Source organism: Aotus nancymaae, unplaced genomic scaffold (genome assembly GCF_030222135.1).
Source record: "Aotus nancymaae isolate 86718 unplaced genomic scaffold, 86718_ANA_hifiasm-v0.15.2.pri h1tg000003l, whole genome shotgun sequence".
Taxonomy (NCBI): Eukaryota; Metazoa; Chordata; class Mammalia; order Primates; family Aotidae; genus Aotus; species Aotus nancymaae.
In genome coordinates, this window is record NW_026988414.1 from 22,735,723 (window position 1) to 22,752,552 (window position 16,830).

The 16,830-nt window shown below is 38.3% G+C and overlaps 1 protein-coding gene across 1 annotated transcript in view; it reads left to right on the forward strand.

Annotated features, from left to right (window-relative positions):
* Positions 1-16,830, forward strand: part of TMEM245 (transmembrane protein 245) — a 104,578-nt gene that overhangs the window by 12,450 nt on the left and 75,298 nt on the right. The window contains exons 3-5 of the mRNA XM_012439043.2: positions 389-490; positions 12,847-12,963; positions 15,287-15,520. Of these exons, the coding sequence (XP_012294466.1) occupies positions 389-490; positions 12,847-12,963; positions 15,287-15,520 (453 nt within the window). The remainder of the gene's footprint in view (positions 1-388; positions 491-12,846; positions 12,964-15,286; positions 15,521-16,830) is intronic.

A 16,830-nucleotide genomic window follows, 5' to 3' on the forward strand; every position in this document is an offset into this window, starting at 1 on the left:
TGTGTTATTTTCAGGAAACCAGGTCAGACTTTATGACTTTGAGATCTATGTCTAATTCTGGTCATTCTGGGAGGTAGGTGGTTTGGGTTTGGGGTGATTTTAGACCCTTAGTATGCATTAGAATAGACTCTCTTTAATAGAACCCTATTAAAGATAGGCTGGCATATAACGTAAACATTTGATCAGGGGCTCTGAGAGCAGGGGTGAACGTAATTTTGACAAACCTTGAAGTTTATCTAATGGACTTAAAAAATTTTTTTTGCCTGATAAGTAATTCTGTAATTGAGATGTATACCAGATTGTTCTGTCAAACTACAAAATTGAGTCTTATAAGAACAAGTACTAGGTTTTAATTTCACTAAAAATGTTAATTCTTAATAATTTGCAGCATCCCTGGCTGGCTCATGGAGAATTCCAGTATTCCTGGTTATTGTTTTCCTGATGTCTGTGGGCACCCTCTATGAAAAACAGAATGAAAAAGAGTCTTCTGGTAAGAAATAGGGCATTCTATTAATATTACTCTTTGAAGTATTCTGGAGAGTAGCTTTTAAAAAAATGTTACGATGAAACGCTTTGAATCTCTTTAAAAACCTATGGTGGTTTCTGAATGGAAAATACATTGTTTAAACTTATTAGAGACGGTCTTGCTCTATTGCCCAGGCTGTAGTGCAGTGGCACAGTCATAGCTCACTGTAACTTTGAACTCCTGGGCTCAGGGGTCTTCCAACCTCAGCATCCCGAGTAACAAGGGCTAAGGGGCAGTAACCATGTAAAAATGGCATACAATTTACTCACAATGTTGTGCAGCCGTGACCTCTATTTTTGGTCATGTTAAGAGGTAAAAGTATAAAATTCTTAACAGGGAACTTAAGGGTAATGTCTATAGACATTTTCAACACTTCAGAAAGAAACCATGTACATAATATCAGTACTTCATTCCTTTTTATGGCTCAGTAATATTCCATGGTACGAGTACACCACATTTTGTTTACCTACTCATCAGTTGATGGATATTTGGGTTATTTTCACCATTTTGGCTATTGTGAATAGTGCCACTGTGATCATTCATATGCAAGTATTTATTTGAATACACGTTTTCAATTCTTTTGAATGTTTACCTGTGAGTAGAATTACTGGGTCATATGGTAATTCTGTGTTTAATTTTTTAAGAAACTGCCAAACTATTTTCCACAGCATGTGACCATTCAAATTTCTGCCAGCAATGTATGAGGATTCTAATTTCTCTGCAACCTTGCCAAAACCTATTATTTTCCACTTTTTAATAATGGCCAGTCTAGTGGGTGTGAAGTGGTATCTCATTGTGGTTTTCTTTTGCATTCCCAAATGACTAATGGTATTGAGCATCTTTTCATTTGCTTTTAGGCCATTGGAGAAATATCTATTCAAATTCTTTCTCCCTTAAAGAAAATTAAGTTGTTTGCCTTTTTGTTGTTGAGTTTTAGGAATTCTTTATATATTCTAGAATACTAGACCCTTATCAAATACATGATTTGTAAATATTCCATTGGTGGGTTGTGTTTTTACTCTCTTGATAGTCTCTTTTGATGTACAGAAATTTTTAATTTTGATGAAGTCCAGTTTATCAATTTTTTTCTTTTGTTTCTTGTGTTTTTGGTGTCATAGCTGACAGATAATTGCCAAATCCAAGGTCATGAATACTTACCCTTAAGTCTCCTTTTAAGAGTTTTATACTTTTATCTCTTATATTTAAGTCATTGATCCATTTTGAAATAATTTTTGTACATGATGTGAGGTAAGGGTCCAACCTCATTCTTTGGCCTGCGTATATTCAGTTCTCCCAGCACAGTTTGTTGAGGAGGCTATCCTTTTTCCATTGAATGGCCTTGGCACCTTTGTCAGAAATCAGTTGACCATATAGGTATGGGTTTATTTCTGCCCTTTCTGTTATGTTTCACTGATCTATATGTCTATTTTTATGTCAGTTAACACATTCTTTTGATTACTGTAGTTTGTTTTGAAATTGAGAAGCATGAGTTCTCCAGCTTTGTTCTTCCTTTTCAAAATTGTTTTGACTATTTTGGGGTCCCTTGCATTTCCATATTTAAGATCAGCTTTTCTATTTTTACAAAAACCCCTGTTGGGATTTTGATAGGGATTGCATTCAATCTAGAGATCACTTGGGGAAGCATTGCCATCTTTATAATATAAAACAAAACCACAAAAACCTTCCAGTTTATGAGCATGGGATGCATTATTTAGTTACTCTTTAATTTGTTTCAGCTGTGTTTATTTTAAATTTTAAATTTAAATTTTTGTGGCTACATAGTGGGTGTATATATTAATGGGGTACTTGAGATGTTTTGACACAGGCATGTAATGTGTAATAATCACATCATGTAAAATGGGGATACATCCCCACAAGTATTTATCCTTTGTTATAAACCAATTATACTCTCAGTTATTTAAACATATACAAATAAATTACTGACTGTGGTCACCTTGTTGTGCTATCAAATACTAGGTCTTATTCTTTTTATTTTATTATTTTTTGAGATGTTTTCTTGCCCAGGCTGGAGTGCAATGGCGTGATCTCAGCTCACTGCAACCTCTGTCTCCCGTGTTCAAGTGATTCTCCTGCCTCAGCTTCCCGAGTAGCTGGGATTGCAGGCACCTGCCATCATGGCCAGCTAATACTTGTATTGTTGTAGAGACAGAGTTTCACCATGTTGGCCAGGCTGGTCTTGAACTCCTGATCTCAAGTGGTCCACCTGCCTCGGCCTCCCAAAGTGCTGGGATTACAGGCGTGAGCTACTTGTACCTGGTCCATTCTTTTTAGTTTTTTGGTACCTATTAATAACTACCTCCAGCTTTCCGCTACCCTATCACTATCCTTCCCAGCCTCTAGTAACTATCTTTCTGCTCTCTATCTCTATGAGTTCAATTGATTTGATTTTTAGATCCCACAAATAAGTGAGAATGTGAGATGTTTGTCTTTCTATGCCTAGTTTATTTCACTTAGCTTATATGGCCTCCAGTTCCATCCATGTTGTTGCAAAAGACAGGGTCTCATTATTTTTTATGCCTAAATAGTACTCCATTGTGTATAAATACCACATGTTCTTTATCCATTTATCTGTTGCTGGGCACTTAGGTTTCTTCCAAATTTTGGCTGTTGTGAACAGTGCTGCAACAAACATGGGAATCAGCAGTGTTTTGTAGTTTTCTTTGTATATGTCTTGCACCTTTAATTTATTCATTATTCTTTTTGATACTCTCATATGTGGAATTGTTTTCTTAGTTTTCTTTTTGGATGGTTTATTGCTGCTGGATAGAAATACAACAGATTTTTTGCTTGTTGATCTTGTATCCTGTAGCTTTGCTGAAATTATTAGCTTCAGTAGTTTCTTTGGTATATTCTTTAGGATTTTGTATATATAAGATCTGTCATCTGTAATAGGGATCGTTTCACTTCATCCTTTCTAATTTGCATGCCTGTAATTTATTTTTCTTGCCCGATTGCTCTGGTTGGAATTTCTAGTACAAAGTTGAATAGACCATGTACTTTTAAAGATTTTTTTGAGGTACCCTGGCCGTGAGTGATTTATATCTGGAAACAGTTTGTTAAAGGTACAGGTCTCTAATGAGCTGTAAGTGGGGAGGGTGTCAGGATATATTTTATTTTTTTGAGACAGAGTCTCACTCTGTTGGCAACCTGGAGTGCAGTGGTGTAATCTCAGCTCACTGCAACCTCCATTTCCCAGGCTTGAGTGATTCTCCTGCCTCAGGCTTCTGAGTAGCTAGGACTACAGGCGCATGCCAACATGCCCAGCTAATTTTTATATTTTTAATAGAGACAGGATTTCACCATGTTGGCCAGGCTGGTCTTGAACTCCTGATCTCAGGTGGTCTGCCTGCCTTAGCCTCCCAAAGTGCTGGGATTACAGGCGTGAGCCACCATGCCCAGCCTAAATTATTTTTAAGATCTTCATATTATTCTAATCATGAGACTGTTTGTGGCACTCTGTTGTATTTGTACATATATCTTGTAAAATTTTTAAAAAATTAATTTGCTCTTTATTTGATAAATGAGTAATATCTAACAATTGTAAGCCATATTTTTATTCATAAATATATGTTTAGAATTTTAAAATACCTGAAACAAAGTAACTTTAATTACATATTTCTCTGACAGTGGAAAATAGGGAAGATTTTATTTTATTTTATTTTATTTTATATTTTGGAGTCTTAAGTTTTCTTTGTTCAGTCTGTCTTCCTGATTATAATTTGTTACTCTGTGGTTATATATCTGACTAGTGGAAGTAAATTTCCTGTTTTGGCAATTGCTGTAGAAAGCTCGGCAGTTTCCACTTATTTCTCTGGTTAGTTTTATCTCCTTTGTTTTCTTTCACCTAATAGCAAGTGATTCTGACAGCTCTGATTACGCTTTACCCCTTACCCCAGAATGGTTTCCCTTTTAGACTGCTTTTGTCCAGGGCTAAGTAAGTAGCTTGTTAAGAATATAAGTAATGCAGGTCTAAAACAAAGGTTGCAGTTGGGTTTTCTCCACAGTGTAAATTCTAGTCATCCGATGATGGCAGCCAGAAAACTGTAAGGATGAGACTTCTAAGACCAAGTTTTGAGCAAGGGGAAAAAGGAGACCATGGTCGGTTATGATTACCACCCATAAACTTAGAATAGTGATGTATTGATATGTATGCCAGATTGCCGTTATTTGTATTACAGGCTATGACAAGGAAGGAAATCACAGACACACAGAATAAATGTTGAGGACAGATTTGGAAATCTTGTTTTTGTTTTTGTTTTTTTCTCTCATTTCAGTCTGCTTCAAGATAGGTTATTGATCTTGAATCATTTTCTGGATTTCTAAATAATCCTCATCATAAAATAAATCTTCCAAGTTTTTTTTTTCTAAATTTGAGTATTTTTTTCTTCTTGCCCCTAAGAACGTTGTTTAAGAATCAGAACTCAAACCATCTGGTGTGTAATGGGACAGCCCTTCTCTTCTATTAAAGTTTCCTGCTATAGATGTCACTGTAATATAGGTAGGTACAGGAATGCTTTAATATACTGCCATGAAATGTGTGCATCGGCTCTTTCCTTGTCATTTCCAGTGTCCCTTTGTAGCACTTGCTCTTGTTTTCCAGTCATTCATGTAGGTATCTTTCTCTCTGTCTTCTGAGCTTCGAAGGTTTTGTGCTGTAGAAACTTTTATGATCTGTGGTTCACTAGACTTACAGAATTAGTACTGGATTTCATCAGAATTCAAAGTATGAATTTGGTTCCTGGACCCAGAATATTCTTCTCTTTATTTATTTGTTATTCTTATTTTATTTTGTTTTTAGAGACTTGCGACTCGCCCTATTGCCCAGGCTGGAGTGCAGTGGCGTGTGATCATAGCTCACTGCAGCCTTGAACTCCTGGGCTCAAGCAATGCTCCCACCTCAGCCTCAGAAAACTCTTCTTGTGGATCATTGCTGAGTTAGTTTCAGTGGTTCCTTCTGAACCCAAGGGACTTAGTCGGTGGTTTTCTCTTAGATTTGAGAAGTTCTAACATAGTATTTCCCAAAAGCTCAAGATAAATAATATAAGGGAAAAATATTTAAGTGCCTGTCAGGAGGCAAGAACTTTTAACTGTTTTAAAATGTGCTATCAAGTCCACAGGCAAACAAAACAGAACCCAAACTAATAAACCTTTGTAAAATAAGTGGTAGCTTCATTTACAGATGAGGATATTTAGTTCTAGAGATTAACTGACCAGCCTGCAGTCACACAGATGACTAGTGGAGCTAAGATTTAAACTTAGGTCTTTGGCCAGGCATGATGGCTCATGCTATAATTCCATCATTTTATGAGGCCAAGGCAGGAGGATTGCCTGAGTGCAGGAGTTCAAGACCAGCCTGGGCAAGATAGTGAGACCCTGTGTCTGTGTCTACAAAAAAAAAAAACCCCACAAAAAATTAAAAATTAGCTGGATGTGGTAGTGTGCATCTGTATTCCCAGCTACTGGGAGGGCTGAAGCTAGAGGATTTGTTTGAGCCCAGGAGGTCAAGGCTGCAGTGAGTAGTAATCATGCCACTGTACTCCAGCCTGGGCTACAGAGGCGAGACCCTGACTTAAAAGTAATAATAATATAATAATAAATAAACGTAGATTCTTGCCCTAAGCTCAATGTTCTTTCCTCTCCCCAGGCTCTTTGAATAAGTGTCAATAATCCTGAAAAAGTATTGACTACTCATCCTTCTCACATCAGTTGTAATTGATTGCTCCTTCAGTTTTCCACATTGGCCCTGTTGACTTAAAACAACTTGACCTAGCTCCCTTGCCTCTTGGATCCCAGAAACTGTATTTAATAGAAACCTTATGTCTTAGTCTGTTTTGTGCTGCTATGATAGAGTAACACATACTGGGTAACTTACAATGAACAGAAATGTATTGGCTCACAGTTCTGGAGTCTGAGAAGTCCAATGTCAAGGTGCTGGCATCTGGTGAGGATCTTGTTGCTGTGTCATCACATGATAAAAGGGTGAGCAAGAGAGGGCTGGGGCTAACTTCACCCTTTCATAATGACATTAATCCTACCCATGAAGCTGAGCCCTGATGGCCTAAACACCTCTTAAAGGTCCCACCTGTTAATACTGTGCTAATGGCAATTAAATTTAACATAAGTTTTGAAGGACAAACAATCGAACTGTAGCACCTGGAATCCACCTTCAGTATGTTTCCTTGGCATCCGAGGAAAGAGAGACACTAGCATTGTTATCTCCTGTAAGCAAGGCTGTGTTAGACTATTTAAAAATGTTCTTAATTTATTTAAAGCAGTCTAGTGAGATTGGTGTTATACTTATTTTACAAGTGAAGAAACTTAGGCTCAGAGAGCCATTTTCTCTGAGTATAGGAAATTTCTTCAAAAGTTAGTGAAACAAGCATCAGATATATATATAATAGCTGGGATACCCAGCCTGAGAAGTACCAGCAAGTACAACTGAGTGCTGTTTCTCCTGACATTGGTAATTGTTTGTAAATGACTAGACATGTCTCTGCAGAGAAGAATCCTTATAGTTGCCTTACTCGTTTTGGGATAGAATGAAATATGAATGAACAAGTTTGGTTTAGTCAGGACCAAATTGGAAAAAGGGAGCAAACTAAATTTTTTACTACTCCTCTTCCATTCCTCAGTTCTGATAACTAAGTTAAATAGGCCTAAAGAAAATTCTGCTGGTCCATCTCCAGGCCCTTGTGACATGATACTAGAAGCCATTGAGAGGCAGTTGTATTTTCCACATTAGTAATGGAAACAGAAGCCTTCTTCAAAGGGAACGTTGCAGGCTAGGGAGGTTTTATTTGGTGTGCAGTACCTCCTTCCAGTAAGCATGTTTGGTGTATTTCTGGCAACTGCTGCTATCCCTGTGAAAAAGAATGGAGTAGATCAAGAAGTATCTCCTTATTTGTACTGGATTCAAAGTATATTTACCCATGATTATTTAAAAAGTTAGTCTGCTCATTGTTGAGTTGTTGTATTAACAGATATTATCTCACCTGTGGTCTCTTTCTTGTGTGCCGGACTCTGAGTTTCTGTCCCCTAGTGCTAGGCTGCTAATGTCAGTAGCATGCTTGTTTGGATTTGTGTAGATCCCTGTTATTTGGCTTCTTCTTAATGCTGGCCCTGTCTCTAGGTAGATTGATACCTGAAACCTTGGATGCTATTTCGTTTTTTTTTAGTCTTTGAGTCCCAAGATTATGTTCCCTTGTTGATGTGCCTATTTTTAGCTGTGGCTTTTTAATCTAATACCATTCTAATACCATGACTTGGCCAAGATTCTCAGTCCTGGCATTCTTCTGTTCCGTTTATCATCTCGCTGCCTGGACTGTTGTTTTTGGGTTTTTTTTTGGACTCTGATTCCAGGCCAATTCCTTGTGGTTTTTGAAGTGCTGAAGGGTATCACTAAGACAGAAGTAATTAAAATATAGATCTGCTGGATAAAAGTAGTTTTCTAAGTCTTATATCCATGATTTTCAAATACTTTGTTGATTTTCTCTGTGTGTTACTCCTTTTATGCTTTTGTGAAGTTTGAGGTGCTCGAAAAATTTGCTGAGTCATTTGTGTATTAACTAGAAAAATATTGCAGTTTCCATTGATGTAGCTAAGCTTTATTGCATATTTACTGCATATTTTTAGTGCCATCAGCAAATTGGAGTTATCCCTTGAGCCACAGTTTTGAAGATTTAATTGATTGGTTTTTAGCTTTTTCTCGAATCTTTCAGTGCCTACTCTGTAGATGCAAAGTATTTTGCTTAGCTCTGTGGGGAGATCTAAAAATGTCTACTAAGGGAAGATAGATGGCTATAATATATAGTAGAAAAAGGAGGAGAGGTACAGAAGTGTTAGTGGCTTCTGCTTCTAGTTTATACTATCAAAGCCAGTAGATTGATATTGATGATGATGATGATAGCTAACATTTATTGAGTACTTCTATATACCCAGCATTGTTCTGAGCATTTTATTTATTTATTTGTTTATTTTTCGAGACAGAGTCTCGCTCTGTTGCCCAGGCTGGAGTGCGGTGGTGCCATCTTGGCCCACTGAAGCCTCCATCTCCCAGGTTTAAGTGATTCTCCTGCCTCAGCCTCCCAAATAGCTGGGATTACAGGTGTGCACCACCACACCCGGCTAATTTTTTTGTATTTTTAGTAAAGATGGGGTTTCACTATGTTGGCCAGCCTGGTCTGGAACTCCTGGCGTCACGTGATATACCCTCCTTGGCTTCCCAAAGTGCTGTGATTACAGGTGTGAGCCACTGTGCCTGGCCAGCATTTTATATGTATTGTTTCACTTTATTCTCACATGAATTTATGTAAGCCTCATTTTATACATGAGGAGACTAGGACATCTTGATGTTAAGTAACTTGTCCATGGCCATCCAAGTAGGAAGAATAGACCTGGGATTTGAACCTGGGGAGTCTTCTTTCCTCACCTGTGCTTCCCACTGAATTGTGCTGCCTCCTCATAGTAAATATGAAACCTTCTATGCCCAGGTCCCTGCCTCACTCTGCGTACGTCTTGTGCCACTCTCCTCTTCTCATTCACGCTATCTTCCAGCCATATTGAACTTCCTAGAGTTCTTTGAAGAGGACATTCTGCTTTTTATTGCCTTTGTGTCTTCACACTTGCTTTTTTGTCTTCCTGAAACACTTTTCTACCCCTGCTCTCTAAGATACCAGTCTCTTAGGAGCTTCCTCCCCAGGACAGAACTGTTCTGTCTTTATCTAGCTCACTTTTGTTTAAATGGATTTAAAGGATGGCATCTTTTAATATTCTTGTCAGACAACTCCTTTGGAACTCCTCCCCAGACCTCCCTGCATGGATTTGATTCCCACGCTGCTCCCCTAACAGTCTATACTTACTTTACATTAGCTCTTGAGTATCAGATTGAATTTAAGACCAGGGTCTTAGTCTGTTATCTCAGCATATAGCCTAGTCACCTATTTGGTTAATGAATGCTCAGAAAGTATTTAGAAATGTTAAGTTAAAATGCAGCTGAACTGAAAGTCCATTATTTGAAGAGCTTTCAGATGATCTTGTTATTTTGCAAAAACCATCAAGGGACTTACTTTACTCACAATGTCTCAAGTTGAGTGACCACTTAATTAAATTACTTTTGAAGAGGCCAGTTTAGTAATTCAAGACGCTTGACTAGTCTTATGTGAGAGAGAATTCTTAATTTTTTGACCCAAAGATCTTCGTTTTCATTTTTCCTTTTTCTTCTGTACTATCCCAGGCCATTAGCTGTTCCCAAACTTTGCTCTTGAATGGAGTCTAAGAGATTCTCCCTGGGTGTACTGTTGCAAACCTAAGTCATGCCCCATCTCTAGTGTAAGTCAGTTTATTTGTGTAACTTATTTTTTTTGAGTCGAAGTCTTACTCTGTCACCTAGGCAGGAGTGCAGTGGTGTGATCTTAGCTCAATGGCGAGATCTCGGCTCAATGGTGCAATCTCAGCTCACTGCAACCTCTACCTCCTGTGTTTAAGTGATTCTCCTGCCTTCAGCCTCTTGACTAGCTGGGATTACAGGCACCCACCACTGCCCAGCAAATTTTTGTATTTTTAGTAGAGACGAGATTTTGCCTTGTTGGCCAGGCTGGTCTCAAACTCCTGACCTCAGGTTATCCATCCTCCTCCACCTTCCAAAGTGCTGGGATTACAGGCATGAGCCACTGCGCTCAGTGTGTTTGTGGAACCTCTGTCTGGAAGTCTAAAAAGAGCTCTAACATGTCAAGAATCTTCATCCAGTTCTGCTACATTTTCTCTATCTAACCACAGTCTGTAAACTTGGAAACCTTTGTCTCTTTGATTCCGTTTATTGCTTCCTCACCAAGTATGGTCCGCTTTGACTCTACCATGTCTCTTTAATGCAGTCGAGTTTCCCTGTCTCCCCTGTTAGGACTGTAGACCATGCTGGCATCACGTCTTGCCTGTGTACTGCAACAACTTATCTCCCTGTACGCATTATAGATCCCCTCTAGTCTTTCTTCAGACAAGCAAGAATGATCTTCTTATATCTCAAATGGATTATTTATTTACAGAGTTGTGGGAGGGGTGGGAGGCAGTTGAATGTGGTTATAAAAGGTTAATATGAGCGATCCTTGTAATGATGACGCTGTTCTGTATCTTGTGTCAGGGGAAACTGGACAAATGGTGGTACACTGGGATTATTTCTTACAACTGCATATGAGTATACTTTTATCTCAATAAAATGTCAGTGAAAAAGACTACTATCCTGTTTGAAAGTTTTCAGTGCTTTCTTCTTCCTCTTAGAATAAAAACTAAAGTCCTTCGTATGGTCTTCTTTCATCTGTATCATCTGGCTTACGTCTCCAGCCTTGTTTATTTGATACCAGTTTCTTACTTGTCTGTCCTCCAGACACACTGACCTTCTTTCACTCTCTTTAGCATGCTAGGTTCTTCTCACAGCTTTCCTTTTGCCCAGCATGTTGTTAGGATGTCACAAGATACCAGGTTGTTTTTTTTTTAATAGCAACCCTAATTTGTATACAGACGTTTATTTGTGTGGTTCTTTAATTCATATCTTTTACAGGATTCCCTGGGGCAGGGTCTGTGTCTTTATCCCCAGCACATAGTACATGTAAGACATGAAAGAAACTGTTTTTCTTTCTAAGCCTTTGTTGTCTTATTAGCATTTCAGAAGCACTCTGGATACACAGGCCAGGAGAATAAGGTCCTAATCCAGAAATCTAACTTATGCTTTCCTTTCAGACCATGAGTTTGAATTTCTCTCATATTGAGAGATATGATATCATATCTAAAACCAAACTCTTTCAGGTCACAGGAGCATTTATTAGTATTAGAGGAGGGACAGGGTATGATTGAGCGAGGTTAGTACTCTTATCCTGATGTCTAAATCTACCAAAGAGCCACCTCAGGCTCTGGCTTACTGCTTTCTGGGAGAGGGCCAGCCTTGGATATTTGAGTATGTAGAGTTAATTTGGAGCTTAAATTCATCGGCCTTCTGAAGGGTCATGGCTCTTTTCATTGGTGTGGCAGAATCCTGTGTTGCCATACCGGTCTTGGCCTACCAAAAGTATTGTCTCAGTTGTATGAATGTGGGTGTATGACTTGGAGACTAGGAATTGCCACTGTTCTTACTTGTGGACAATAGAATCTACTCCAGGTAGTTTAAATAGTAGGAAGTATTGGTTAGCATTTACAATTTTTGCACATAGAATTTCTGGAAAGACCAGACAACTGATCTTGGAATCTAACAGAGGTGGAAGCAATGCAGTCAGAAGAAATGCTCAGTGACACTGAAGGACTGTTTGGGCAGAGGGCCATGGCTGCTGCTGCCCGCCGTGAAGTTAGAGACCAGACATCAGAATCATTGGAACTTCTGCTGAGTTGCTGTGGAAAAACCATATGTCTTCCTGATCGACTGAGTTTGACATGAGAGCTGTGTGGCTTCCAGATTACAGGGTGCCACTTCAGGCTCTCAAGTCTTGAACAGGTGTACCTACTTGGTAGAAACCATGTCACATGTGAGACCTTAGTTGCAAGGGAATCCAAGAAATACAGTTTTTTAGCTCTCCAGTCTAATATGCAAGAAAGTGTTCTAGAACCTGATGCTGTGTGAGCTAGTCTTCCTTGTCTGTTATAGAAGATTAAAGGTTGACAGGCCTCCTTTGCCAGTGAATGTTTTACTTGGATTTAGTGCAAATGATTGAGCTTGGTACTACCTGTTAGGAATTTAACATGGAAATATATAACATGAAACAAGGTCATGAGGTCATGATGTTCCTTTAGATTTTCAAGTGGTGGATTTTGCCTGTACTGAGTTTTGTAATTTATAGATCTATGTGGTTTTGCATAATACCCATACATTCGCATACTCGTTTGTGGAATGTTGTTATTCTGATCAACAAATGTGGACTGTCTCATACTAAGGTGAGACCTAGTCATACAACAAGCCTAATACAGTCAGATCAGGGAGCTCACAGACTCGATGTGGCCAGTGTTTTTCAGTAGAAGTAAGCATTAAAGTCAACTTGTTAACAAATGTTAAGTGTGGCACTCCAAATTTACATGTGCAGTATCTGCCACATCCAGCAGCATGAAGTTCCCAAAGGGGAAGGGTATTCAGAGAGTCCAGGAATTTACTTTTTTAGCACACTTTCATGTCTATTGTTAAGCATTCTTCCTTGAAGAACCACTGATTCAGTGGGTCAGTATTAACCATTTTGTTTTGTTGTCGTTGAAAACTTTGGACTGTATTTAAATTTGCAGCCATTATTTCTTACATTAAGAAGTTTTGAAAATGGATGCTTCTTTTACAGGGGCAGAGTTACCAGGGCAGGTTATCTCCATGGCAGCTTCTACTCTGGCAAACTTGGCCATCTCTATCACAGGGTATGAATCAAGCAGTGAAGACCAGCCCTCCACTCAGCCTGCAGGTGACTGATGTTCTGGTGACATTCAAGGTTATTCTGGAAAATAAAATGTCAATAGAATGTAAAATTTAGGACACTAGCATCACAAAATGCTACTTCTGCTGATCCTTCATGTATTCTTTTTGGTTCCTATTTTTATACCCTTTTTGCTCTCATCTTTGTTCTCATATCACTTTTTAAATACATATCATTATTTACCTTCTTGAGTGTCTTATCTTGATTCTTTGTTCTTTCCTTTTTAAAAAAGGCTTTTCTCATTTTTCTTTTGTTCTTCATTGCTTTTTTTCCTTTACTTTCCTTTTCTCAGTCTCCTTTACCTTTCCCACATTTCCTCCCACTTTATGCATATCTTATCTTGACTTCTTATTATCCATTTCTTTCTTCTACAACTGTCAGTTCTTCTCCATGATTTTATTTTGCTCTGCCTCTTCCTCTTGCTTTTTCTCTTGTTCCCTTTCTCCAACCTTTTTTTTGGGGGGGACTTTTATTTTCTATCTTGCACTCATCCATTTCTTTTGCATTCTTTCTCTAAAAGTTTGCATGTTTCATGTGTTAATATATTGACCCCTAAAACAGACCTCCCTGGTTGTTTTGGATTCATTGTCTCATGTGGCCTGGCTTTGGGAGTTGTAGGCTCCTGAGGAGTCCAGTATGTAGATTTGATTTATACCAGCTGTAGAGTCATGCTGTACTTCTGCAGAGTTCAGGAATGTAAAAGGCCACCTCAGTCTGTGCTGAGAGGTCCATTAGTGCCAGAGGTATTTGGAGTTAGGGAATATTTAGAATGAATTCTCCTTGAAGAACTGACTTTAGAAATGTCAGCTAAGAGAAGGGAATTTGGTATAGTAGGAACACTTTATTTTTCTTGCATATGGAATCATGTTTCCAAAGTGAAGAGGAAATGAGGTTTTGGTTTTTGACTTCTTCTTCCAAGTATCTGTCACGCCTGCCAACATGAAATTTCCAAATTAGACCAATACTCAGAGCAAAGTCAAACAAAAGCATCTGTTAACTAGCTTGGGCTTTAGCCGTGAACTTAAGGGTGGAATGTTGGTCCTAATGAGGTGAGCTGACTTACCAGGGTGCAAGTGATCTCAGTAGTAAAAATTTACTCATAGCTGAACATTTAACATTAAAAACCCTAAGGAAATTATGATATAGCACTTAGTGGGCTACTGTGTGTTGTGAAATTTGCTTATGAAAATTATTAAACCCCAGGGAAGTCATTCATTCAAATATTTAGTGAGCATCTCCTATATATCAGATACTATTGTATGTGCCAGGAATTCAGTGGAGGGAGAACAAAACAGACAAGGTCTTTGCTCTGGTGGAGCTGACTTTCAGCTGAAGAGAAAGAATGAGAAAGGATAAGTGGAACATGCTACAACTATGTAAAAGACCGTGGGGAAAATGTGAGGTTCAGATTATGGGAGTTCTTATTTCTTTTCTTTTTTCTAGACTTTCTGACGTATGATACTTTTGTAATTAACAATCTACAGGTTCAACTAGATCTGTATGATGACATGCTTTGTTATTAACATTTTTTTCTAATGGAAGGCAAAATGCAATTTTTAGGATCTTAATAATTTTCATCATTATAGTATATATAGACTAATACTACTTTAAGAGATATGATTTCTGATATATATGGTATAACTTATTAAAACTACGAGATAGAAATAGTAGCATCTTATAGTAAAATGTAACATAGTAGTTGCATTGTTAGAAAACAGTGCCTCATATGAAATAATCCAGTATGGTTTCCTTTATTTGAAAATCGTTACCCCAGAAATCTGTCATTGTTTTTGTATCTCATTCATTTTTTATATCTTTTATCTGTTTGAAAGCCCTGGCTTCTTGTAAGATTAATTGGCTCCATTTTAGATGACAGAACACTGAAAAGCTTTCTTGTGTCAGAAATACATATAAATGCATCTAGTCGAAAGTTCTATTAAGAGGGATTTTTAAATATAGAAATTCTAGTATATGTTAGCAGTTGTTTCTTTAAAAAGTTTGAATAACTTTTATGGGATAATTATAATTCTCAGCTACTTTGGGTCATGTATTTTGTTTTAATGACTTCCAGTTCTATCACCAACTAACTTATTCTTCCTAGATTAAGCACTGTTGGCATTGTAATTCTCCACGTTTTTCAGTGCATATGCAAACATAGATTCAAATATTTTTGTGTTTTTTAACCCAGTGTAATCATACCATATCAGCACATTTTGAAGGCCTGAAACAGGCTGGCCTAACAAGTGGCTCTGTATTCTTGTTTCCTCATGTGGACTAATAGGGTGTGTGGTGTTTTTCTTTCCCTTTTCAGAAGCAGTGGACAGGGAAGAATCCCCTCCAACATTATCTACCTCCCCTTTACCCTCCTCCCCTTCACCCACTTCCCCTTCGCCCACTCTGGGCAGACGAAGGCCCGAAATAGGAACGTTTCTTAGAAAGAAGAAAACTAGTGACATCTACTTCGTGTCTCTGGTCTGGGCCATTGTCGTCGTGCAGATCTGGCTGAACCTGTGGATTGTGCAGTTGCTGCCGGTGCCGATTGCAGGTTGTTATCTGGTTAAGTATGATCTCGTCTCGTCTTTGAAGATTGTTTTCTTCTTTTTTTTACTTTGGATTTTAATATTTGAGTTAAATTTACTGTCTTGCAAAGTAAAACAATCTTATGTTTGCATTTAAATAGTATACAAACACCATTTTGTTAATGTATTACCTTGATACATCTTTAATATTTTACTTTTAAGCTCAAAAATGTATTTAGTCTCTTAAAATTTCATGTGGTATTTGAGATTAATAGCCCCATGTAGAGATTTGACTGGTTAGCCATCCAAGATTCTGTGGAGGAGAGTGTTAACGACTATCTGTGTTTTGAAATTTGAAGATCAAATGATTTTTTTTTTTTTTTGAGATGGAGTTTTGCTCTGTCACCTGGACTGGATTGCAGTGGCACGATCTTGGCTCACTGCAACCTCCACCTCCTGGGTTCAAGTGATTCTCCTGCTTCAGCCTCCTGAGTTGCTGGGACTACAGGGCCATGCCACCACACCTGGCTAATTTATGTTTTTTTGTTTTTTTTTTTTGAGACGGAGTTTCGTTCTTGTTACCCAGGCTGGAGTGCAATGGCACAATCTCGGCTCACCGCAACCTCCGCCTCCTGGGTTCAGGCAATTCTCCTGCCTCAGCCTCCTGAGTAGCTGGGATCACAGGCACGCGCCACCATGCCCAGCTAATTTTTTTGTATTTTTAGTAGAGACGGGGTTTCACCATGTTGGCCAGGCTGGTCTCAAATCCTAACCTGAAGTCATCTGCCCACCTCTGCCTCCCAAAGTGCTGGGATTACAGGAGTGAGCCACCGTGCCCAGCTGAGATTGAATGATTTTTGAGAGCTACTCTTAGGGAAGCATATTTTACATTGCCTTTTTAATTCAGAGGAAATGTAGGGTTTGAGAAATAATATGGATGCAAAGTCTTGTGATTTGTTTGGCAGAAAAATTGAATTACATGTATATATGTATGTATTATATGTATTACATCAAAATGGAATCATAGTTTTCCATAATCTATTAAATCAGGTCTTTGTATCTTAATGTTGTGGTTAATTTGAGGCCCACCACTATTGTTTTGATTCTCTAAAACTGTCTTTCTTCTAAGAATAGAAAAAGTAAGGAAGCCTTTTCTCTGACAGGTGCGTTGTAGAATCATCTTTTACCTAATACTTTTCCTGATTACTGGGCTTTCTTCTTATGGCAGCCATATTCTGTGCCAAACTTATTATGTCCTTAGTGGCGGCTGTGGATTTTGCCATCCAGGTACCTCCTGCATTGATTACCCCTCATTTCCTATGTCAAGGTTTTTCAC